The sequence below is a fragment of the Amphiura filiformis genome, chromosome 6 (assembly GCF_039555335.1).
Source record: "Amphiura filiformis chromosome 6, Afil_fr2py, whole genome shotgun sequence".
In the NCBI taxonomy this organism is placed as follows: Eukaryota; Metazoa; Echinodermata; class Ophiuroidea; order Amphilepidida; family Amphiuridae; genus Amphiura; species Amphiura filiformis.
The window spans coordinates 33,436,905-33,462,547 of record NC_092633.1 but is presented as its reverse complement, the minus strand read 5'-3'; the positions used below and the strand labels follow the sequence as shown (position 1 = coordinate 33,462,547).

Genomic DNA, 25,643 nt, shown 5'->3' with positions numbered 1-25,643 from the left:
CTCTTTCTGACTTTCCAACTAATTACATACTTCCTTCCCATAGTTGAGTTCAACAAATCCTTTCAAAAAGTCTGCTTTGTTCAAAATTAAAAGGGAACATTATATCTGACATTGAAAACTAACATTTTGTGACAAAGAAATAAAAATCTATTTTTTTGGAAATGATACAATAATGCTTTAATTCTGCTGTGTGATCAATCAATGAAGAACTTAGGCAAAATATTTATTTCCTAAATCTCTGAATATCATTTTGTTAAAAATAGCTTTAAAAAGTGATTGGAATACTCTCAACATATTCTATTTTGTTGGTATTGGATTTTTCTTTTATACAAAGTGATATATATAAATACATATATAAATAAAAAGAAGAAAATGTGTCGATTTACTCCATGTTGATTCACTATAGTCTGTTTCGCCCTTAAGGCTCATCAGGTGAATGAGAGAGCAATATTACAGAAAAACACATTAAGCACAAACAAGGTTTGATGAATGCACTAAAAACCACACAACAAAGGAAGTACTGTGTTAGAGAGAAACAGACTGTAGTGAATAAACATGGAGTAAATTTACACATTTTCTTCTGTTTATGTATATGAAGAGCTTGTTTCCAAACCATGGTAAGTCCACAACCACATGTTTCTCATTTACTTGAGTGAAACAATCACAACTACTTTGACAAGTTTGACATTGGCAACAATGAGTTGTACCATCAACAAGCCATTATTTACCACAACAATGCTGCTTATAACAATATGCAGACTATTGTTCTCATTTGGAAACCAAAGGCCTCATACTATTGTTACTGTGCATATGTCCACTGTTTGCTTTGTAATGGTGCATCCAACTGAAATTACTATACCTATAGCAACACAACCCATTGCAATATCGCACAGGTAAATCAGAAACATGTGTTTGTGGACTTAACATGGTTTGGAACCAAGCTCTTCATATCTTGCTCTCCGTACAGATTGAGCACTCTACATGACATAAGAAGAATGCAACTTTACTTTTAAATACATTCATTTATAACTTCTTCATCTCAACCAAAACTTTAATCAAAAGGATATCATCTTTGATGAATGTCCCTGCATCCAACATATTTACTGGAGCAAATTCCATGTATCCAAATCCTTTGTGATTACGATGAGTTCTTGGCCTATGAAATGCTGCCAGATCCGGCTTAGATAATAGAGTCTCGCTAATATGCTTGCGTTTTGAACTATCTGCATTCTGATCCATAATAGTCAGTGTGATCTTACCGCTGAAAGGCCAATCTACTAAATCATCAAACTCCCCTTTGAGAAAATGAACAAAGAGCGACACGTGGGAATTGTGGGAACTCTCTGATACATTAACATTGACTCTAAGACAAAGTTTATAACCATAGAAACCTGTATAAAATCCTTTACTATGCCTAACGCTTGTTTCCCCTCGTTGCGCTTCACGAACCATCTCTGCATATCCCTGTAGTCTCCAGTAAAACTCGCCGTTACATAACCGTGATTCCAAAGAATACAAACTGTCCGTCGCTTTTTTCGCATCTATTTGCGCACGTTCAGCATTTGCTTTCAACATGATAATTTCCTGATTTTGCTGAACGATATTCCTCTGAAGATTCTGCACTCTTTCTTTCAACTGACCGACTTCCAAGTCTAAGGTTGAATCTGATACGGATAATCGCGGATCCCCCGAGTCGCTTACATTGGATGGATGTCTTTGCAATGACCTACCACCCATACTTGTAACGTTACCCATACCTACAGGGTATTTGGAATGTGACTTATCCAGCATACTTTGGTCTGACGCTCTTGCTTCGTATTTTTCCAATGCTATGGTATCTAAGGCTGATGTGCCTCTTGTGTATGGCATCTCCTTGGGATATGCAGATGCATTTGCTGTTGCTCCCATAGCTGGGTAATCCATAGTATAGTCCACTAAGGAAGCATCTGTGACTGGGTTGTATTGACTGTAGGCAGGGGTTGCCGCAGGGATCTGTAATTGGTCAAATTTACTGGCTAGGAGATCCATGTGTAATTGCATGTCTTTCTGAATATGCTCTGCCATCAACTGACGCTCCATCTGTATAAGAATAAGATAACATAACAAGGGATAAGTAATTTCATTTTGACACCCACAATGTAAAACTAACTTATCAATTTAAAAAAACATGATCCTCCTAATAAATTTGACTCAAACTGTTTTCTTCATTCTTTATGTAAATTAAAGAACCTCAAATAAATGGGATGTATGCCATTTAGCGCTTCCTGGCTGTTATCTAGTCTGCATTTGTACCATCCTGCACGATCAAGTCTCTGTTCAGCATCAGATACCACTGGACTAAGTGTACCAAATACCTGACTCCATCTTCATATTGCACTTCCTCATATTATACTGCTCCAAAAACATGGAATGCTCCCAAAGTCTGTAAGTCCATATCCACTTTAAGAAGTCTCTATTTATGCATTAATTGTCTTTTTATTCCATTGTTCCTGTTGTTTCTTGTGTTTCCAAGCGCATCGTTCTTGATGTAGATGCACTATATAAATGCTTTTTAATCGGCAGGTTGAAAGGGGATCATAAATATTCTTGAATATGATTTTTGTGTGTGTCAGAGAGACACACTGTAAATTCCCATTCAAATTTGCAGCAAAAAGGTATTTTTGTTGAAGACATGGATTAAAAAAAAAAACAGAAAAAGAAACACATTTCGCATTTGACTTTTTGATCTGCTACAAGAAACAAACATTTTTTTTTGGCCTAAAAAGGGTATAAATATGAAATCCTACTCACCCTTTCCATACAGCCAACTTTCTTATATCTACAATCCACTACAACTTGTGGACAGCTTGTCTTGAGATGATATTGAAGCTGTTCTCTCAGCATGGATTCACTGCAGTGATTACATTGAGATGGGGCTTTAGAGCAGTTGTCAACATGAAACTGTAACAAACATACAAACAAAATGGTGAAATCATATAGTAAACATTATTGTTCGTTGGTGGCAAACTAAAAATGCAACAGTATTCAGATAATAGGTTATCATTGTTGTCAACACAAGAGGCAACAATGTGGTGGTTATATCTTCACAAAGGCTTCACACTAAAGGGCATATCATTCTAGGCAATCACAAGGAGTGTTGCATTCTGTTTTGTGACATAACTTCCATCACTTATCATAAAAGCGATTGCCAACATCTGATTGATAAGTTGCTAGCATGCCCTAGGGTCAAGTCGCAAGCAGTTGACTTGATAGCTACAACTGGACCGCTAGTAGCGATTGTGAAAATGCTACCAGCATTTGATTACTAGCGACTGCTAGCATGACATGCCCTTAATTCTGTGCATTCACTCGAACGAGAGTAAAACATGTGATGTGCAGAATTAGGGTGAGCAAATGGGCTCTGAGCTGGTTGTCAATCAAGTACATGAGTATTAGGAAAGAATACAAGTTGAATCCAATTTTGCCAAATATTTTTACAGCAAAATACACATCAGGGGTCCATTTCATATGGACCATGGAAGAATGAGATTAGACTATTCAAGTGCCTAACCATATTAAATTCCAACTTAAGATCATTATGTCTTTTTGACATTGCCCTTGATTGATCTATTGAGAATTTCCAACAATTCATCCCTTCCTATATCCAGTAGACTAAGTAGAGGCATACCTCTGGATAAAAGTAGAACTTTATGTTGTTACCCATGCGTTTGTTGTCTGTTCTTTTGACAACGATCCGATGTGACCAAAGTCATTTAGGGTTGCCGCCATTATCTTATTTCTATGAAGATATATCACTAGGTTTAGATTTCTATTTACTGTTTTATTATAATACGGCCAAAGAGGTTGACCCAAAGAGGACTGACTCTGCCATACCATGTTGCTCATGGAGGGCAAAATAGTATACCTACAGATTGAGTTGTCATGCGACCCACAGACTTCAATTTATATTGCATGCTTCTTCGGGCTCTTGTTGATTAATGCCGGAGGTACATTATTTTGGTCCCCATGCATGACAAACCAATATGGTGGGTTTTTTTTACCATAGCAATACATACTGGACAATTATGAGTAAGTGAGTCTAATCTCCTTAATTGCACCATAAAGCTGAATGTATTCTACATTGCTGAGCAATAGCAATTGGTGTTTAGCCAATGAGGTAGAGCACTTTTTGTTGTGTTAGAAAAACGGGCTACCTAATTGGTCAATTGCCAATCGCTCGTCGCTCAGTAATGGAGTATAAATTCAGCTTCTACTACTTTTGATCATCTTACTACCTTAGATGTGTAGAGCAACAATCATTTACTGTTACTTAACACATCTTTCTTCAGTTACCTGGGGTCCATTTCACTTAACTTTAACATTTTGTAACTCAAGTAACCTTTCGTAACGTTACGATTAACCAATAATAGACTGACTTTACGAAGGGTCCCTGTTGTAAATCCCTATTACTTATGAAGGGCACCATTTGTAAGTAAGTTTAGTGAAATGGAACTTACAACTTGTCGTAAATTACAAACAATTTCGAGACTTACAAAGTGTTGTAAAGATTAGTGAAATAGACCCTTGACTATTCAATGGTGACATACCTGTGATTCATCTAGAGGTATTGCTACGGTGCAGTGATCACATAAAACTCTGCGCTTGGGACAGCTATTACGAATGTGAGTTTCAATAGATTTCCTTCTGACCTGGAGACCACACTTCTGAGGACATATCAAGGTCCCAAATCTGCAATTCTCAAGATGTACCTGTAAAAAATATTAGAAATAAGGCTGAATTTACACTTTGTTTGCGACTATGGGCAAAACTCACAATATCTTCAAGACTTGCTATAGTGTATCACGTCTCATGTTGAGAGTAACGCCATGTTGGATGTTGCAGTGGCAGTATTTATGCAGTTGCATTGCCAGCATAGGGACAAACATCACTTCTATGCGTGTGTATATGCCCTGCAGGATTAGGTATTAAGTATTAAGCAAGCAATTCAACCCTGCCACTGCGACATCCTAAATTGTGTTATGGTCAACTTGAGATGAGACACACTATAGAGTCTTCAACAATATGAAGTTGGCACTCTATACTGAAAGAAGAATACCACAGATTGCTATATGGTGTGTAAAATTAAATTTTTTTGGTTCTCATCCCCACCTGTATCATCATCTAGAGTTGGCCCATATTTTTTTTAAATTTTGATTTTAAGCTCCAGCAATTAATTCATATATTTGATATTTGAAGCAACATAAATAAATAAATGTAGATATTTATATAGCGCTTTATGCCGTAAACAGCCTCAAAGCGCTTTTACATTTATTCCGCCGTCATTAGAATATGTCAAAACCACGTTTGCAGCCTATAAGTGGCACAGGGTCCATCAGTACAACGACTGTGACTACCCCATGTCACAGCTTCCCATTGCACCTGGGTGGGGTGAGGCAAGCGAGGCAAAGCGCCTTGCCCAAGGGCGCAACACGGTGGTGGGACGGGACTCGAACCCAAGCAAGCTCTCAGATTATGAGTCCAAGGCCGTAACCACTGAGCCACCGTGCCCACATGAATCACCATGTAATATTCAGAACCTTCAAATAAAAAGTACCTCATTGTTTTCTAAGAATGAGCATTCTTAAACACTTGAGAACATTCTTGCAATCTTATTGGTTATCCATGTGATATGAAACGATATAACATGTATGCATTGACGCGATACACGTACCCGCTATTTGAACCAATCGGAGCCGCATAGCAACAACGGTACTGACCAATTTTAAGCCCTAGGTAATTCCTTGTAAAATGTAGGATTTAATTTGATTAAAATCTGGTATAGACTGAATTGAAGTGCTTAAGAATAAGAATAAAGGTATTGTTTTTAGCCGCTGTCGTGCATCTATCGTCTCATATAACACAGGCTTCACCTCATTGTTTTCCTTAAAATAATGATGTCGCCTGTGTTATATCTCATTGTTTTCCTTAAAATAATGATGTCGCCTGTGTTATATGAGACGATAGATGCACGACCGCAGCTAAAAACAATACCTTTATTCTCTAATTACGACTGCAAGCAATGCCAATTTTGTATCGGAAAAAAAAAGTCTCTAGATAGCCCTTGCCAACTTGGGGAAATCCTCCAGACGGGAACCAAAATATTGATCTTATATAAGGTCTAATGATCTTATATAAGGCCTAAAATGGCATACATGTAGATACAGTTGGATGCAGCACTTCTATCAAGTATATTATTTACTGAGCAAGTATCAGCTTTATTACAACTTGCCCGGAGCATTTACGGCTCTCAACAGCTAATGGGCAAGTGCCAAATATGGGCTATTACAGCTGAAATCCATACACACTGCAAATTTCAAATGGCGGCACCCATTCAAATAGCCCCATTTGAAATTCACACTCCCTGTGTGGGAGATTTAGGTCATGTCTTCCATGGGGGGTATGGATTTCAATTGGAATAGCTGAATGCACAGGTGTATCAATACTTTAATGTCCCTTACTGCACTGCACTGAGCTGACAAAGTACAAAATATAAATTCTGTATCCTAAAAGGTCACTGCCTCAGAACCGGAAAGTTGGTGTAGAAAATTGTTTAGTTTAATGCCATAGGCTATTTGGTTCTTGTACTCACATCCATATTTCTAAGCTCCACAATTTCAGGACAGTCTTGATATGGACAATGGGCTTTTAAGTCCAATATTTCACGGTTCACACACACATCTGCAAAAACCTGTAAAATGACAGATAAGAACACAGATAAATTAATGCAACATTTCTTACAGGTATGTGACCAAATCAGAGCCTCATTCCCCATTTTTTCATTTTTTTCTCACTAATAACTCCAGTAAAATTTAAAAAAGTGTTTTGTGTAAATGGCATGAATGAAAATGTGGTAAACAGTGGTATTATCAACCACCGTCAGAGGTATATAATATACTAAGAGGCATCATTAGACACTTTTTGCTTCTCATATCAAAACCACTGGAGCAAATACAACTCAATTTTTTTAATAGATTATTCTAATGGTAGGCCTTAATGTAGAACAAAAAAAACAAATATGAAAAGATATGACCACCTTCCTTTAAATGGCGTACTGATACAGTTTAATATTTGATATCCTCAACATGATTACAGGTTCTTATTCATTTAGAAATATTGAATTTGAAAGAGTGCCAAAACAAGTGTGTAACTGAATTCAATTCCTATTGTTTCAGGAACACTGGACAACAACACTATTCAATTTTCTCAGAAACCAATGATTCAGTTTTGGTGTTGGCTTTGGCAATATTTCAGTATTTACAATATATAATTCAACATCGTAGATTAAATACCATATCCTGGGTGCCTTCCCTAGAATGAAGCAAGGGAAGCCAACAAGATACATAAGGCTTATCCACGGAAACCTTCCAGCAGTTTTATGGTAAAAGGCCAATATGCCCTTTCAACGAGTTGTGTCCTTATCCTTGTGGCAAAGTACATGTAGTATGGCATCAATTTGAAATTTTGCCCATTAGGCGATGAAAAAAATCTTTTCTATGGGCTCAGCCAACCCAGATTGGGCATTTTGGGTATTTTCTTTTAGCTGTATAAAATTAAAAATAGCCATTTTTTGCCAAATTGAATTGCTTTTGACTAAGCAAAACATGTTTGAAAAAATAAATGTTTAAATTTTTCAAGCTTTTTTAGGGTCATTATCCTTTTCCAGCAAAAAATATTTAAAAACCGAGCGACCCTTTGCCCATAGAACAGGGTTTTTTGTTTTTTTGTCACCTTAATTAAATTTGTGCATGCCTTGCCTTGCATTACTTTTCCAAAAGTTAGAAAATAAACTAAAGTTGAACCCTGATTTACACATTCACCAATGCACAAAAATACCCACTCAGCTGAAATAAATTGCACAAATATTTTGAGTTTTTGACATTTAAAAAAAAGAAGAGAATCCTGGATCTGAATTCCACATGAATTCCATTCTCTACACACCTGATCATCTTCAGCATAGACAAGGATCTAACTTTTGACATGTAGAATAGACAGCTGACATATCAGTGGTATGCACACTGATAAACTAACAGGATACACAGTGTTGCCAAATATCAAACTGTCAAACACCTCACTAGGCTCAAATTCATAAGGAGAGGTGCACATTTCAATTTGAGCTGCAGAACAAGCCCAACTTCCTGGTAGCAACTGAAAAGATGCATTCTTTCATTTAATTTCATTTCCTTCCTTCCTTCAATCCTTCCTTCCTTTCTCTTTTCCTCCATTCCTTACTACTACCACAACCACTACTTAAACAACCTTCCTTACTACATGTACATGTGCATTCCTTAACCCTAACCGTATCAAACATCAAAAACCTCAATTCAGAAATCCCATGTGATGCTATTGAGTCATCATGCGAACAGTCATATGGCGACTGAAAGCTTGGCCGGGCAAGCTACACCCCAGTGGCATGGTAGGCCCGTACACGGGCGTGGCACCCAAGAGGTCCGAATTCAAAACCACACCCAAGAAAAAAAAGTTTTCTCTTCTTCTTCTTTCTTTCCTTCTCCTTTCCTTCCACCTCGCCAAAAAGCAACTGGGGCATTAGGGTTAAACAACCACTACTACCACCCTTCCTCCCTCCTCCCTCTCATTATTCCTTTCTTTCTTTCCCTTTCTTTCTTTTTCAGTTTCTTTTGATCATTGCTTTTTCTTTTCCTTTCTTTCCTTCCTATTTATTCATTTCCCTATTTCATTACTTACTTGTTCATTGTATTCATCAAGTTTACTTATTTGTTTATATAAACAGACTCCTATTTAATGTAGTCCTTCAAGATGGACATCTGTGTGGGAGTTGGAGCTTCTTGATGGACTAATTTAAATCTAGTTAAACTAAATTTGTTTCATTTTACGAATAAATATTTATTACCAAGATCAGTGCTAAATGCTTATTTGTTCATATAAACAGATTCATATTTAATGTAGTCCTTCAAGATGGACATCTGTGTGGGAGTTGGAGCTTCTTGGAGGACTAATTTAAATCTAGTAAAACTAAATTGTTAACTTCAAATATGTTTCATTTTACCATCTGTTCCCAAGATAAGTGCCAATGCTAGCATGATTTTTTCATGCAAACACAACCATTCCGATACAGAGAATTATTTTTATAGCTGCAATTTAATATATATATATGCTTTATGCAACCTCAAAACATGACCAATACTCACAGAATCATGAACTTGGATTCCAGGAAAGTTATTGTGTGGTAAAAATAACCAACATGAAAACATGAATTTCACACAATTTCCACTTACTCAATCACGCACATAATGTTGCTTTGAGTGGAAAAATTGATATTCTCTTGACAAAAGTGCTATGCTATGTGCGGTATTTACACATGTGGCTATAATCATGTCTACTCAGAGACTGATTCTTTACAGCCATTCTTTAGGTTGTTTTAAAAACTTATCAGTTGTGATTCAGCGATCCCAGCACAAGTGTAAAAGAATTAAAATTGTTTATTAAATTGCTTAAAAGTGAAGGATAAGTAATTCAATTGTCACTTGATAGTTTTGAAATGGAAATATTTTGACAAAGTTGAAGCCCCATTCAAATACATGTAGCTAATTTATATCTGTCAGTATATAAATTACAGATTCATGTAAAATGCCTTATTTTGTCTTTTAAAAATACACGGCTTTCAGCTGAACCACTAGCAGGCTATGTCAGCACATCTATGACAATGACAAAGGTACCAAAATCTGAATTTTTATGATCGTCCGGACGAACAAATCAGTCACTGAATGGGCCTTTATCTCTAACTCTGTAATCTGCATTTTACCCAACCCTAACACCCCCAGGCTAACACCATTACTGCTTTTGTGTCAAAAAAGGAAAGGCAGCAAGGACGGACGAAAGAGGAATAAGAGAAAAGATTATATTTTTCTGATTGTGCGGTTTGAACCACCAACCTCACAGGACTGGAGCAAGTGACCCGGCCTAGCTAACCGTGCTGTAGCATGGGTGACCGAGAAAACATGTTTTTCTCTGTGTTCCTTTTTTTCATTTTAGAAGTGTTAGGGTTAATAAAGACTGATTTCAATGATTTATACTGGCACCAAAATTGTAACAATAGCACAATGTATTTTTAAGTGAATTGTGAGTGATTTCTTTTAATATTCTTTATTTGTCAAATAACTAAACTGATTATTTCAGCAAACAAATGCATCCTTTTTTCTTCTTTTTTTTTTTTTGGGGTAAGACCTAGCCACATTTTGTGATCCCATGCAGACAAGTTATTCTTTATTTTGTCAAATGTACAGGATACCTCATGCACAACATTCTCATATTTGCAAACAAAGTTTCATATCTTTTACCAATTAAAAGTGAGCAGAATGACGTCAATTCTGCCCACTGAGGGTCAGAAAGGTCACGTCAGATCAATTGTTCACCCATGAATTGATAATATTTCCCAGTTTAGCAGTTTTTCATTGTTGCAAAGGGATCATATCAACCAAGAACCAAGAATATAACATAGGAACCAATATATTTGTATATATGGTACCATGGCAACAATTTGGGCACACCCTATATTTGGAACACTGAAATACATATATATACGAAGTATATACTTCAAACAAGTCTTAAGGTGGGCAGGAAAACAAGAGAGTTATTACAGCTGAAAGAACTCACTATTAAAAGTATTAAAAGTTGTTGATAATGACACATGTAGTGTAATCAATACAAAAGGTGATATCCCAGAAAGGACATGCCAAGAAGGACATTTCTATTTACATATTATTCAAATCTGACATAAACCAAACCAATTTTCAGCTCAAGATTGACAATTCATCCATCTTTGAATTTTAGGACATGTTCGGATAATTTGATATGCCAATGAGCAAAATCGGAGTGTGTTTAACTCTATGGGGCTAGTTTTGGGGTCATTTTGAGGATCATAAGACTCAAAATAATTATGCTTGTTCACTACCTTTTATGGATCCAGCGGGTCCAGATTAGTAAAGATAGCTAGGTTATCATTATCAACTTTTACTAAAAAATGCTTCAACAATTTTATTCAAGCACAAATTTGAGATTTTCCTCTAGTCTACCAACCCATTGTTTTGATCATATCTGAATGTATTTATTTCTGCAATTTGGGCACTATACTAGTCTGTATAAATGTACCTTCCTCGAGTCAGTTAAGTAAAATGTCAGGAGGAGGAATGGGGCAACTATTTTTTCCTAGGCCTTTAGAGCCCGTACCGAGGGAAAAATAGTGACCCTATTTCCCTGAAAATACCATGTAGTATTTGTTTTATTACACCTCATAGTGAGAGAATGACACCAATTCATAACGTTTTAGAAAATAGGCAATAGGCACCGGGTAAGGCCAATTTGCGGTCTTCATCAAGATAACTTTGTGCTTACCTGGCAAATGGCCTATGTATTATCACTGAATCAAAAGTTTTGCAACCCTTGCAATCCAAAAAGAGGTTATTTTTGAAAAATCCATATCAAATTTCAGGTAAGTTTCCAGAAATAGCCTACACAATTCTGCATTCTATATATCAAAATGTTGCCCTCTTGACATCTGAGCTCTTGCAGACAGTGCCTACAAAGCAGCTGGTAGTTGTCAATACTGTTGAAGTACAGCTAGGGAGCACATGGGGAAATTCCCTCTACTGCCTATGTGGACAATAGTGAATACAATTATACAGTTGAGGGGATTTCCCTTAGTGGTTTAAACCAAAAATAAAAGTGTAAGTGTAACATGGAGTTGATAAAAAGGTCCACTGTATTGATTAACAAAATAGTTTTTTCTTTTCAAGTTCCAGTTTCAGCTTTGACCCTACTTTTTCTTTGCAACCATTCAAATAAATACTGGCATCATCCACTCGACATGTATAAAGTAGTAGAAGCTGGTATAATCATCCATTTGTGGTCCAGTTTAATATATTGTGTCTGTTTGTGTGCATTTTGCAGCTCATGTGTATACAAATCTGCTAGAATGAAGAATGTATTTGATGTATTTTTTAATTTCTTTCCAGGATCTGTGGTTATACATTGTCACTGAGACTAAATGTCAAACTACATCCTTGCCCTTAAGGCTAATAAAAGTAGACCTTGAGTTTCTCATCTTCAGTTCTGCCTGTATTACAATAATCATGATAATGCGACATGGTAGCACATTTGGGTGACAACATTATATCATTTTATTGAGCCTGTTACGATTGTTTTGAAGAAGAAATTTAATCCAAACGGCTACATTTCAGCACATCACATTAAACCTCCCATTCCTTTTTAAAGGAATTTTTTTATTAATGCTACATCTTTAAAGTCATTTTGCAAAAATATTTCATCATGTTGCCATTTTATTGAAAACTTTGCATATTTCAGTCTTTTTTCCTACTTTTGATAATCTTTTATGTAAACAAATAGGCCTACCTCCTCCTGCTTAGTGGTGAATATACTAAATAAATCACAGTATATTGATCTGTCATTTTTGTCCCTTCAATGTTTGTTTGTTAACATTAAAAAGCCTGATATCTGTTTTAATAATGAATGTACAAAAAATAATAAATAATGAATAATGATAAAGGAGTCGCCCCATCACTTGGCAACAAATATGTGATGGGAAACTGAAAATCAACTTTCATTAGCCTTATACAAGGAAATATAGTCTTCTTTAGTCTACAATGTATAAAATGTACAAATAGTATTAAGTTTTTGTAAATGCCTAATATGAAAGCAAAGTTCTGGTTAATTGAAGGCAAAATGGTATTCAGTAGGAAGTGAAGTGTTAATTGCAGAAATGTGGACAGCACTGGTGTTGAATTCACAATTTCTTTTAACCCTAACTCTCCAAGTGCTCCTTGGCAATTGGAAAGGAAAGAAGGAAGAAATAAAGAGAGAAGACGAACAAAGAAGTTTTTGTTTGGGGTGGGATTCGAACCCGAGACCCCTCGCATACCAAGCACTAGGTCGCCCACCCAGTAGAGATTTGATGTTTTGCTGGCCTGGCCAATGAATGTGTGCATACGTACATATGACTTAATAGGGCGATTGCATCATCACATCACGTGAGATGCATGCATGCACAGTGGCTTTCAGCTGTAGATTTTTGTAGCACACGGTGTATGTAGGGTTAATTACTTATATATAAGGGGAAAATACATGTTATTTAAGTTGACTACCATGTAAGCACCCTGTCAACAAATAATTTGTGCTAAATCCTTAATCACAATCTGAATTTGATGTCACAATTGAAGTCGACTTATCTCTGTGCAAACAGTGTATAAATATGTCAAACATAATTTCTCACTAAATGTTGCGACAATTTTGGCTGTATTATGAAATCAATATTTCAAGATATACATCTAATTGTGCTTGATTGCATCAGAGTACTTTTTAAAATGTAATTTAGTTGTGTTCTTTAAAAAGATTTGTTTAATGACACTACAGCAGGTGCTAGGAACTATCTCTGCAAGCAATTGTCTTTACACCATATCTAATAGCCTGTTATCGATACAATTAAAAACCTCTACTTCCCTCCCGAGTTCAATAACACCCCATCATATTAAGTATTATCATTAATATGAAACACTTCATAATTTGGGTGTTGCTATTATATAATTCAAACAGGAATTCCCGTACAAAACAATTCATGTTCCCTCTGAATACTTACTTATATTTGCTGAAAGATAAATGAATAAACATGAGTCTTGATAAAGATTCAATCTGCTTCTGTTTACATGTTATCTATCAAACAAACACAGATATTTTTGATGGGGAATTCCCACAGATATTGGAACACACCCTCTTGGCAGTGTCTACGGCGCCCCAGGCTCTATAACAATCTCATCTACCAGGACACAGGTCTTGAACCCAAATACGTTTATACACTTATAAAACAACCTCTAAATAAATTGGGTACTAAAGTTCTTGCTCCACACGTTAGGTGTACTTTTGAGATATTGCTGTTGCATGGGGGTTATTAAACTATGTTTTTGGAAATGAAACCATCCTTTCAGCTCATCAGTTTTGGCACACATGATTATTTTGAATTGACTCTGGGAAATGAATTTGACACATGTTTTAAACATTAAAACATTTTGTTTTAGATGACAAAAGTGATAAATGCATCCTAGTCGGCAGAAAGGTACTAAGAAAAAGAAAAATTATATTCAAAAGGAAATGTCAAAGTAAAATTAGTGTCACACTATTCACAGTAAGGGTGATATTTACAACAAGGGAATCAAAATTATTTTCGGACAAAAACAAATCACACCCCTTGTAAAAATAACCCTTAAAATGTGAAAAAAGCTCATGAAGTTGCTAAAAAAAGCAGAAAACAAGCTGACATGAAAAGTGGAAAGTTGAATGATGTAAAACCTGAATTCAGGTTTGAAACCGAAAATTGTCCATGCCATTCTCATGTGCTCCTTCCCATTCATTAAAATGTTGTGGTTCCCCCTTTATTTCACAAGTATTATTCACAATATTATGTTGCTCTTTATGCCCAGATGAAAAAATGTATTTCCTTTTTCCTGGAAAAACCAATTCAAATTCAATAATTGGTCTAAGAAGCCGGATTTGAATCAGGAACCTCTTGAATATGGCTATGGAATTACAAGTTTTGAAATTAATTCATTTTTGTAAACTGAATATTGAGAAACATGAAACACAAATTTCCAAAACAAGGCGGTTCTCGAACCACGAGTCTCGCCTGGTTTTGTGACCGCCTGCTTTTGCGATAACTGTTGGTAGAGAGGTAAATGAATTTGGCGGTTATCGGCTGGGCACGATTATCTGGCCGATGGTAACTGTACCCACCAAGTTTCATGTCCATACGACAGTTTTTACTAATTTGACCTCAGATGACCCCTGGTGACCCCAAAATGACCTTCCAAAAATTTGCCTTGAAATGTTGACTGTACCCATCAAGTTTCATGCCCATACGAGTTTTTAATAACTTGACCTCAGATGACCCCTGAGTGACCTCGGATGACCCGTAATGACCTTCCAAAAATATGGCAAAACCAAAGAACTATTTCATCAAAGTAATAAATCAAAACAGAAAGATGCTTCCTTTACGAGTTATCACTCATTGAAAGTGCTACTTTGCTATACTTTACATGGAAAGCGACTATCTTAAAGTCGTCATATTTCCTTAATTACATGACCGATCAAGCTGTTATTGGGATATGTGATGCACAGTTGAAAATTAATTATTAAAAGATTTGGTGACCTCAGATGACCTTTGACCTTACGAAATTGGATAAAGTATGTTGCGCTGAAAAATCAAATTTGGCAATACCAAAGAACTATTTCATCAAATAAATCAAAACAGAAAGATGCTTCCTTTACGAGTTATCACTCATTGAAAGTGCTACTTTGCTATACTTTACAAAGAAAGCGACTATCTTAAAGTCGTCATATTTCCTTAATTACATGACCGATCAAGCTGTTATTGGGATATGTGATGCACAGTTGAAAATTAATAATTAAAAGATTTGGTGACCTCAGTTGACCTTTGACCTTGTATGTGACCTTTGACCTCATGAAAATCTAATCAGGTCGAGTACCTCTAGCCACGCAACTCCCCACCAAGTTACGTCACTGTACCCCATACGGATCTCCAGATAATCTGTTCACAAGGTATTTTGCTTATTACGCATATATTATGCAAATTAGGTACTTAATTACCATATTTTACGCTCAAAATCTAATCAGGTCGAGAACATCTGGCCACGCTACTCCCCACCAAGTTACGTCACTGTACCCCATACGGATCTCCAGATAAGCTGTTCACAAGGTTTTTTTTGCTTGATACGCATCAAATACGCATAAATTATGCAAATTAGGTACTTAATTAGCATATTTTGTGCTGAAAATCTAATCAGGTCGAGAACATCTGGTCACGCTTCTCCCCACCAAGTTACGTCACTGTACCCCATACGGATCTCCAGATAAGCTGTTCACAAGGGTTTTTTTGCTTGATACGCATCAAATACGCATAAATTATGCAAATTAGGTACTTAATTAGCATATTTTCCGCTGAAAATCTAATCAGGTCGAGAACATCTGGCCACGCTTACTCTCCACCAAGTTACGTCACTGTACCCCATACGGATCTCCAGATAATCTGTTCACAAGGTATTTTGCTTATTACGCATAAATTATGCAAATTAGGTACTTAATTACCATATTTTGCGCTCAAAATCTAATCAGGTCGACACCCTTTGGTCATGCTACCCCCTATAAAGTTTCATCATCATAGCACTTACGGTTCTCAAGATAACGCGTTCACAAGCTTTTTCCGAACACACACACGCACACACCCCCACACACACACACACACACACACACACCATAGTGATTACTAAGTCTCTCCCTGAACATTCAGGCGAGACAATAAAAGATGCAGTTAATTATGGATGTAATTTACATGATGATACACATAATTTGCAGAAGAGTTTAATATTTTTCAACTCAAAAAAGTGTTGTTTGCTTTCGCACACATCAATCCCCTCTCCTGGACTTAAAACATGCACTAAAGTGTACATTTCCGTTCTTTTTAAAACAATGTTTCTTTAAAATATACCGTGTGCTATGTAAGAATCGCACCTTTTTCATTGTTATTAGCAACTGCTTGCTGTAAATGAATTCCTTTTTTGGTAAATCCTATAACCCTTTGCAGCTAGACCTGGGATGTCGTCATTTAACGTCACGCCAATGTGCACATTATTAGCGAACATCGTTACTGTACATTTGGAAGCTGTGATGTGCGCAATGGCGTGATGACAACAGAGGTCTACCCGCAAAGGCTTATGGGATTTACCAAAAAGATGAATAAGCAATCTTAACCAAGACTATTGTGAAATTGTTTTCAAACATTGCTTTTGTACCTACCTACCTATCTCTGGGAAGTCAACAGCCTTTCAAGGCTCTTTTGATTTAATATTCTTTCTCTGCCTGAGAGGCTTTCCATTCAAAGTGATCACAAATTGAGATTGTTAAACGTGAGAAAACGACTGTGTCTGTACGCCACGAGGCATGGAAGTGGCATACACGGAGGATGACACTATAGCCCAAGTTGAACCCCCTGTGTGAGTAACCCCCTGAATTAATTCAATCATATACACTTACCCTCTGCTCTGTTAATGGTTTGTTGTCTACGGACATCTCCGACTTGCATCTCTGAAGAAGAGACATGGAATACAACAAAATTGGATCAATTAGGTTTATATTGATTATGATATGGAGTACTCGCTCGCTCAGCTCACTCAAGAAGTTATAATATGGTATCGCATACAGGACGGAAAGCAAAAAGTTCCACTCTACAATTAAATCAGTTATGATATAGTTAGCAATTTTTGAGCGATCAATTCTTCACACTTTGTTTGAATATTTCCTACGTCCGTTATATCAACTTGCAATAAGTTTGCTTGTCTTAGAAAGTTTATTGATGACATAATGCATAAAGTGCTAAATGTAACTAGTCCAATCTTTTGAAAGAAATGTCTAACCCAGCTATTTTATGAAAATATTCCATTTCTCAATGCTGTTCAAAAAAGGTAGATCCAGTTTCCTTCTACAAATTGTACAAAATATTTCCAAAAGTATACAAAATAGTATGTATAGCCCTATAAATTTGTTACTGAAATGCATTTCTTTCTCCCTCTTTATGGCAATAACCTAACTAGAATGTTGAAAGTATAATTGGAGACATTCTGCAATGGGTTGGCAATTCCAGTTGAAATCCATACACCCTATGGAAGATATGACCTTAATCTCCCGCACCGGGAGTGTGAATGGCAAATGGGGTTACCTGAATGGCTGACTCCGTTTGAAATCTACACCCCCTGTGTGGGAGATTAAGATCATGTCTTCCATAGGGGGTGTATGGATATTAACTGGAATAGCGCAATGCAGGTCTGCAGTGCTGTTTTGAGGTTAACCGCCAATTAAGCTAAACCTTCTACACAAGTCACAAGATGTAAGTTGAAAATTAGCAGAGGAAACACATGGGTGTTGTCCTTCCAGGTGCTAAGGGCTATTCCAGTTGACATCCATACACCCCCTATGGAAGACATGTCCTTAATATTCCACACAGGGAGTGTAAATTTCAAATGGGGTTACCTGAATGGGTGACTTCATTTGAAATCTACACTCCCTGTATGGGAGATTAAGGTCACGTCTGCAACAGGGGGTGTATGGATTTCAACTGGAATAGAACTATACTGTGATCAGTACTAAAATAGAAGTCCTGTATGATACTAGTAGGTTAATTAATATAGTTCATTCAATGCTAAATAGCCACATAACCAATGAAAACAAAACATGACACCTGATTAACTCTCTCCATGCAGGTGTCGACTGCAGACGACAAGTTTCAATATCTTTCAGAATTGTACATTTTCATGATCATATTTGGAATCAGCATGAAAAATGCATTAAAATAAGTACAAACAAGTATTGGTTCAGTGGTTTTAAAGATAGATCTTGCTATTTTGAAAAAAATATCTCAAAACTTGGACTTTTTATGTTGAAGCCTATGGCTAGCACGCAGAAAAGGATGAACATCAGGCCTGGCCTAGATATGATATCGTATGATTTTATTTGCATAGAATCACGGCCAGGAGGTCAAATTACATTGTACACAAGATAAATAAGCACAGAACAAAACAAGGAAAGTATTATATAACTAAATACAAACAAAAAGTGAGGTCAGCAGGACCTATGGCAGCTCAAGACCTGCAACAAGGAAATGAAGAACCATGAAGAGTTACTACATTGTATAAAGTACCATTCCATTGTGAATTGCAAGTGCAGGGTCCATTCAGCAACTTGCGTTCTCAGTAAAAGAATTTGATATGTTCCAAGCTGATTTGCTGGTTATATAATTACTAGATTGGATGACACTAGAAACTCTTAATCGAGATGCTCAAGGGACAGCTACCTTTGCTACCAGTACATCAAAACTGTGCACAATGACGGTAATAGCTTTCAACAATTACGAGGAAAATTGATCAGTTTGACCTTAATCCTAAATTACTAGCTAGCACCTTGGCCTATTTGAAGTGTCACACCAAATTGAACCATAATGGCACATTAATGCTCTGTATACTTGCTAGCCATAGGCTTCAACATAAAAAAGTCCCAAGTTTTGAGATATTTTCTCAAATATCAAGAGATACCTCAAGAGCCTCTGAACCAATACTAGGCTTGTTTGTACTCATTTTTATGCATTTTTATGCAGATTACAGATATGATCATAAAAATGTACAATTCTGAAATTTTTGACTTTTTGAAAAATATTTGAAACTTGTCGTCTGCAGTCGACACCTGTGTGGAGAGATTTAATGTCTTGAATCCTCACGTTGACATCATGTAGCACACCCCCAAACAGACATGCACAAGGATTGTTACATTCTTTACTGGTATTTTATGCTGGGGTGTCTACCAACATATTATTAGCTTGCTAATTGTGCTAATTAGTCACATTTATGCTGAAAATGTTCTCATTTTTTTACATGGATGCATAAAAACATTTGACATTGTATGTAAGTTTGAAAGACTTTTGAAGACAATTATTCAAATCCTAAACCAATAGGGTTACCCTCCTTTAAGTCCACACTTGCCATAACCTCTAGGTATTAATGGAAAAACCAGCTCAAAGCTACCTGTAAATGTTCTTCAGAGCATTAGAAAGGTAAAAAGTGTAAGCCTCACATCATAGAATGTAAGCCTTTTCTGGAAATAGGAGTAACCAGATGACACAAACAGATTAGCCTTTCTCAGCCTACTCAGAAAACCTACCCTACCCAGAAAAAATCTTTTTTTAAATCTTTCTTAAAGAAAGTGCCCCTTTTTTAGGCAAAAAGAATTTGATTTGCACAAACAAGTTTCCACTGTTTGGGTTGTGCTGTACAGGTCTTCCTGCATAATTAAAGGAAAGCAAAATGACAGCTGTTAATTATTTTCTCATCCATATTAATTTGTTTTGTCACACTAGCATAAGATTCACCAATCAATAATTAGTTAATAGGATTGACACAAATAAGCAGTTGATATCAAAATGCAAATTATCCAGTGACACAATATTCCTAGATGGTTTCTTGCCAATAAATTCCATATTTTTTGTTCTGCAATCCATATTACTTCTTGTATGTTTTAAATATTAAGGACCCCCAATTGAAATAAGGCTTTATTTAGGCTTGTTGTGTTATCCTTGGTGTAAGAAACCTCTCAACAACAGAAAGTCCAAAATCTGATCATCCACAGGGGCGTACCCAGAAACCTTAAACATGTGGTGCACAGCGGCAGGAGTAGCCATAAAATATGCTGATTTTGAATGTTTTAGGCATAGAACCCGGGTTACACACACACATTCTGCACCCCCTTGTGTAAACCATAGTTATTGATTTGGAAAAGAAGGGGGGCAGATGTCCCCCAAATTGCCAAAGGCCAGAAAAGCCCCCTTTTTTGACCCAAAAATAGAGGGTTTTTATGCCTTTTTGGTCAAAAAAAGGTCCAAATTTTGAAAAAACAGTCCACTTTTTCAAAATCTGCCCCAGTCAGCCTTTTCAAAATCAGTCCTCCCCCCAAAAAAAAAATCTTTGTTACAGGCCTGGAAAAGACCCAAACCCAAGAAAGATGATTTTAACATTGAACATTGACTTTATTATTCAGAAGTTACAACATTTCATGTATTGGGCTATTCTTTTTACCTAAATTTGTTCTTTGGAAGATTTGAAAGACATGTTCAGATTTTTGGGAGTTTCAACACTCTGAAATCTCAAAAATCAGATTAAATACAAACAGTTGGCAGGTATGGAGTTATCAACCACTTTGCTGTGAGCTTTTTATTGTCTTTAATTCTATTTTCCAAATAAATTGAAATGAAATGAGATTTAAACCTGAATGGTCTATTCTTTTTCTCTCTATCTCTCTATTTTCATGTACATTGTCAGGTCTGCAACTTTGGATGTAACTGATCAAATAAGCACCAGAGTGTTGAGAAACAATTATGCTTTCTAACGATGTACTTTACAATACAAGAATCGCGTCCCACTATTTTTAATATATTTTTCTCTCAAATATATGTCATTTTTTGTGACGCATGCTGTTATTTGACATAGATCTTACAGACTGGTATACTAGAGTGAAATCTAAACCGTTTAGAACCAGGATGTAGATTTAGCGTGGTGGGAAATGCAATGAACCAGTCACTGAATTTGTACAGCGTTCTTTGTAGAACCTTATCAGGCTTTTTTCAGCTTGTAATGTAGGCTTCTACATATATAACATATAACTGGTAAAACAACTTCTTTTAAAAGCAGCTTATAATAATCGGTCTGATTGTATAAAACATAAAATGTAAGAAAGCCATATTATATGTCCCTGTCATTGTCACAAGGTTGGAAATAATGAAAAGAAGGAAATATTTACAGTAAATTATATTTTTGCTCTATCCGTGATAAACAAGGGACTCAAGCTGTTAGGTATTATTGAAAATGATCTTTTTTTCAAATGTGACTAAAAATGAATCTGGGGAGCCAAACAATCATACACTCTTATAACAGTGTGGTCAAATTGACCTCATAAGTAGTTAACTATGCACCTTACCCCTACATAGTGGTCACATTTGTACCACAAAAAGGTCAAAATTTGACCACACTGTTTTAAGGGTGTACACATAACAGATCATGATCTGTATAGATGAGGCAACATGTGACATTATATTTTTAAAGTTTATGTATGTACATCCCCACCTTTCATTTCCATTTAAGTGCGTAGCAGTTTCGTCTGTCATACTTCATGAAACGATCAGTGATACTGGGACTTTACCTGTTTGTGAACAGTCTAGCTGTATCTCTTCAGTTTATGATCTGTACACTATTAATAGCCCTAATAAATACAAAGTAATATACTAACCGTAAAGACCTCGTGATGCAATTCCGGCAGAATCTGTGACCGCATTCTGTCTGCACCGGTTCTCGTAAACACATCAAACATATCGGACATTCGTATTTACTCTCTAAGTTGGGTTCAAATACATAATCATAACCTTCCTGTCCGTCACTCATTGTTGTGTTATAAGGGTCCATGGAGGTAGGCCCCACCTGACTAGGGCTAACAGCTCCAGCCTCAATAGGGACCCTTATTGTGCCACTTGCCGGCATCCCTAATTGCGGGCCTGCTGGGAGATAACTAGCCCCTGGTTTTGATTCTTCAAAGGCCCTCTCTTTGTCACTCATCGCCAACACTTGGATATCTAGAGAGAGAAATCAAATATAAGAAATCAAAATAAGAAATAAAATTGTGCATATAAATAAAGAGTAAAACAAGGAAAATAGTCTTAGTTTTCAGTGCTAGCACAAATAAAAAGATATTTAGGAAGCTACTGGAATTAAAATGGCTACGAAAGAAACTGCACATTGTTCATCCGATGTATACCATTTCGAAATTGTTTTTTACAGTTGTTCCAATGTTGTTTTGTTCTATTAATTTCATCCAAAATATTTTGGTTCAAAAAATACTTTGGCCCATCCAAAATTTGGTCCAATGTTAGCTTGGCCTAATAGTTTTCTTCCATGCATAGGACAATTATTTTGTTGGCCGGAATCCTATGGGGGAAAAAGGAAGGTTTGGACTACAATAAAGGGGGGCAAAATATGAGTTGGACTGAAGTACTTTGGAGGTTTAGTCTATTGGACTAATTATTGTTTTTGGACAAAGAGTAAGCCGATAATTAGAAGGTCCACTAGTCAGAATTGTCTGAGTAGCAGGCTTTCTAAATTACTGGTCTTTTTTGTTTATTGTGTAATTGCAGAATATAGTCCCCCTCCCCAGCTCAATTCTAACCATAGTCAGAGTCAGAAAATTTTCTGACTGACTTTCTGACTGATGGTTTTCTGACTGGTGGGCCTTCAATGCATACTTTTAACATTAAAACAGCCCACTGGTCAGAATTCTGAGTAGCGGGCCTTGAAACTAGTGGGTTTAAGTGGCGGTGCCAGAAAAAAATTTCCGGGGGGGGGGGGCATTGAGGGAGCAAAGTGAATTTCAGGGGACAAAATCAACCCATTTTATGCAAAATTACCACAAAAGGTGAAATTTTAAGTAATTTTGGGTTTTACTGGGGAAACAGGGGTGGGGGCAAGAGTTCTGACTGGGGAATTTGCACCTCATGCCCCCGATGCAGCCACTGGTGGATTTTCTGAATAGTGTGCTTTCTATGCACCAGTACATTTATGCAATTGTAGTGTATGCGCAAATGTAACCAATATGAATGCACAGTACATTGTATGCACTTTTAAGATGGAGCAGCATACAAAGCCAACTTTGCTGCACTTCCATGGGGCATGGCCCTCTTCAATGACACAATACCAAGCCCCAAAGTGCAAAGAAATCTTGAGAACATCGGTTTAAGATTAACATACAGAGAATTTGACAAATGCTTACCTCATAAATTCATTCATGGGTGCAGATCTGAAAGAAATAGATAAAACAAAAACAAATTAGTAGTGGTTTGGTTTATGCAAAACAAAATGCTATCAAATATAATTACATGTAGATCAGTTTGTAATCGTGACAAATGTTAGGCTTTTACCACTACGCTGAAAAGTAGACCCAAGTTAAGAGTGCTATTATAGTTGACATGTCTGGTCTATAGTTTGAGTGTTAAAGAAAGTAGACAAACTACTTGTATTAATCATTTGTGATGCTTCTGGCGAGATGTCACAAGACAATTCTCAAAATAAAAAAGATTGATATCAATCCGCGATGCAATAAGGCCCGCCCGATTACAAGCTGATCAAACTATAGGCCTTTAGACGATTGCAATAGTAATGCTCTTGTGTCCGTTGAACATCAACTTTTAACCACTGCAAACTGTACTCTTTTGTAAACTTCTGCAAAGATCAACCAGCATTTAAGATTTGATTAAAATTCTTGATCACTATTAGAGCAAATCAGCTTTAATACTGTCCAATCTTTTCTCCTTTGGTTCCATCAAGACACCATCAACGTTTGCGCTGATCCTAACCTCCACGTGCGGGAGTATATATCCTTCTTTGAAACCCACTAGCCAATAAGCGATAGGTGTACACATGGCAGCCACACATGTGTTAAACATGTACATTATAACTGGACTGAAAAGACGCCAAAAAATAAATCCTGTTTCCCATTTGCAGTGAACTTTAGGCAAAACTTAGGGAATAAGACCAATTCTCAATGTGAATTCTAACCAAGTTGATGATGTGGTACATGCTTTACAAGAGTCAAAGTTGTTTCATGTAATCTATCTTTGAAAGAATGAATATCTGATTAAAAAGATCATTTGAATCCAAGAAACTTCTTTGACAAAATATCGGATTCTCATGGAACATGAATACCAGGTTTCTTACGCTTTTACCTGTAAATTTGACTCAGTGAAATTGGTAGTTTTTTTCACTTTGTGTTGATTTAGCCAAAAATAGACCCCTAAACGTCACACCCCTAAAAATTGATGATGGTATACGCTTAAAATTCTACCCTTTTTCAATGTTTTTATTCAAGTGGATGTATAGCACTTTTATGAGTGACATTTATACCCTCCACTGAGCAAGTGGGAAAAATCATCAAAAGCTATAGGAGAAAGAAGAAACAAACACCTCCACCTGCATAACTGCAAACTCATGAGAAACTAAATTTTTTTATTATGTGGCTTGTTTATTTTTCCATTGTACAAGTGTACTAAGGTAGCTATAGTCAGTCCCCGGGAGTCAATCTGACATTTTAGTTCCTGGTTCACACAGGGACCCAGGAGTTTTACTATAAATGAACTTCGCATTCACATCATGCAGAGTTATTAATAGTACTCTCATATTTATAGATTCTTATGAAAATGAGACATAACATATATTTTGAGACATAAAAATATTTTCAAATGGGGAAAATTTTCAAGTTACACATTTGCATTTTCACTTCATATTGTTATTTTGCACAAAAATTTTAGTCTCAAATATGAGAAAAGAATTTTTAACCTCATATCCTTCAACCTTTTTGTCAGTCAAACAGTGGCAAGATCTTATGCCAATTTACTGAGTAACATTTTGGTACCTGAGTGAGATTCAATCTTTCCCTAGAGAAGTCCTTTTCAGAGGGCTGAGCTTACAGAACTCTAGTGCCATCTTCAGAGCCACATTTTGGTACTCCAAAATACTCTTAAAGTTCCGAAATGCTGCTTTTGTTTCTTTATTGAGTACTAGTTGAGTGCCTGGTAAATGTCAAAGTCAAAACAAATGTACAATAACAGAAAACTTATTGAGATACTTGGCAGGCCCGTACGGAGGATTTTTAATGGGGGGTGCTAATTTTGAAAAAGTGGACCTTTTTTTCCAAGGGGGGCAATTTTGTAAAAGTGGACTTTTCCTCAAAAATTTGGACCTTTTTTTTTTTTTTTTTCGTAAAAACCCACCACCGCACCCCCCTGCGTACGGGCCTGATACTTGGTAATTTTGCACTTCATTCCCCAACATTCACATTAACTTAATTTGGTTGCTTTTCTACTGCCATCATCAACACACCATAGTTCTACCAATCTTCAATCCTAAAAAGATGCATGGGTTATTAAAGGAGGATTTTGCAATATTTTGAGGATTTTTTCTGGCTTA

The 25,643-nt window shown here is 36.4% G+C and overlaps 1 protein-coding gene across 2 annotated transcripts; it reads right to left on the bottom strand.

Moving 5' to 3' along the window:
* Positions 1-528: 528 nt before the first annotated feature.
* Positions 529-22,131, bottom strand: LOC140155309 (TNF receptor-associated factor 6-like). 2 transcript variants are annotated; one of them, XM_072178095.1, is made up of 6 exons: positions 21,922-22,131; positions 17,131-17,181; positions 6,629-6,727; positions 4,587-4,748; positions 2,791-2,940; positions 529-2,079 (listed from the first exon to the last, which is right to left on the bottom strand). In XM_072178095.1, exons 1-6 carry the CDS (start codon positions 22,009-22,011, stop codon positions 1,024-1,026), a joined length of 1,608 nt encoding a protein of 535 aa, XP_072034196.1. In that variant the 5' UTR covers positions 22,012-22,131; the 3' UTR covers positions 529-1,023. The 2 variants fall into 2 exon arrangements, with proteins under 2 accessions (XP_072034196.1, XP_072034197.1); XM_072178096.1 differs by lacking the exons at positions 17,131-17,181; positions 21,922-22,131 and adding an exon at positions 11,410-11,576.
* Positions 22,132-25,643: the final 3,512 nt, after the last annotated feature.

Coding starts and splice junctions, on each gene's coding strand:
- LOC140155309 (XM_072178095.1), bottom strand. CDS start 22,011: ATGTCCGATATGTTTGATGTGTTTACGAGAACCGGTGCAGACAGAATG. Junction 2,941..4,586: donor TACCTCTAGATGAATCACAG/GTATGTCACCAT, acceptor TGTTTGTTACAG/TTTCATGTTGACAACTGCTC. Junction 2,080..2,790: donor AAGTTGGCTGTATGGAAAGG/GTGAGTAGGATT, acceptor ATTCTTATACAG/ATGGAGCGTCAGTTGATGGC.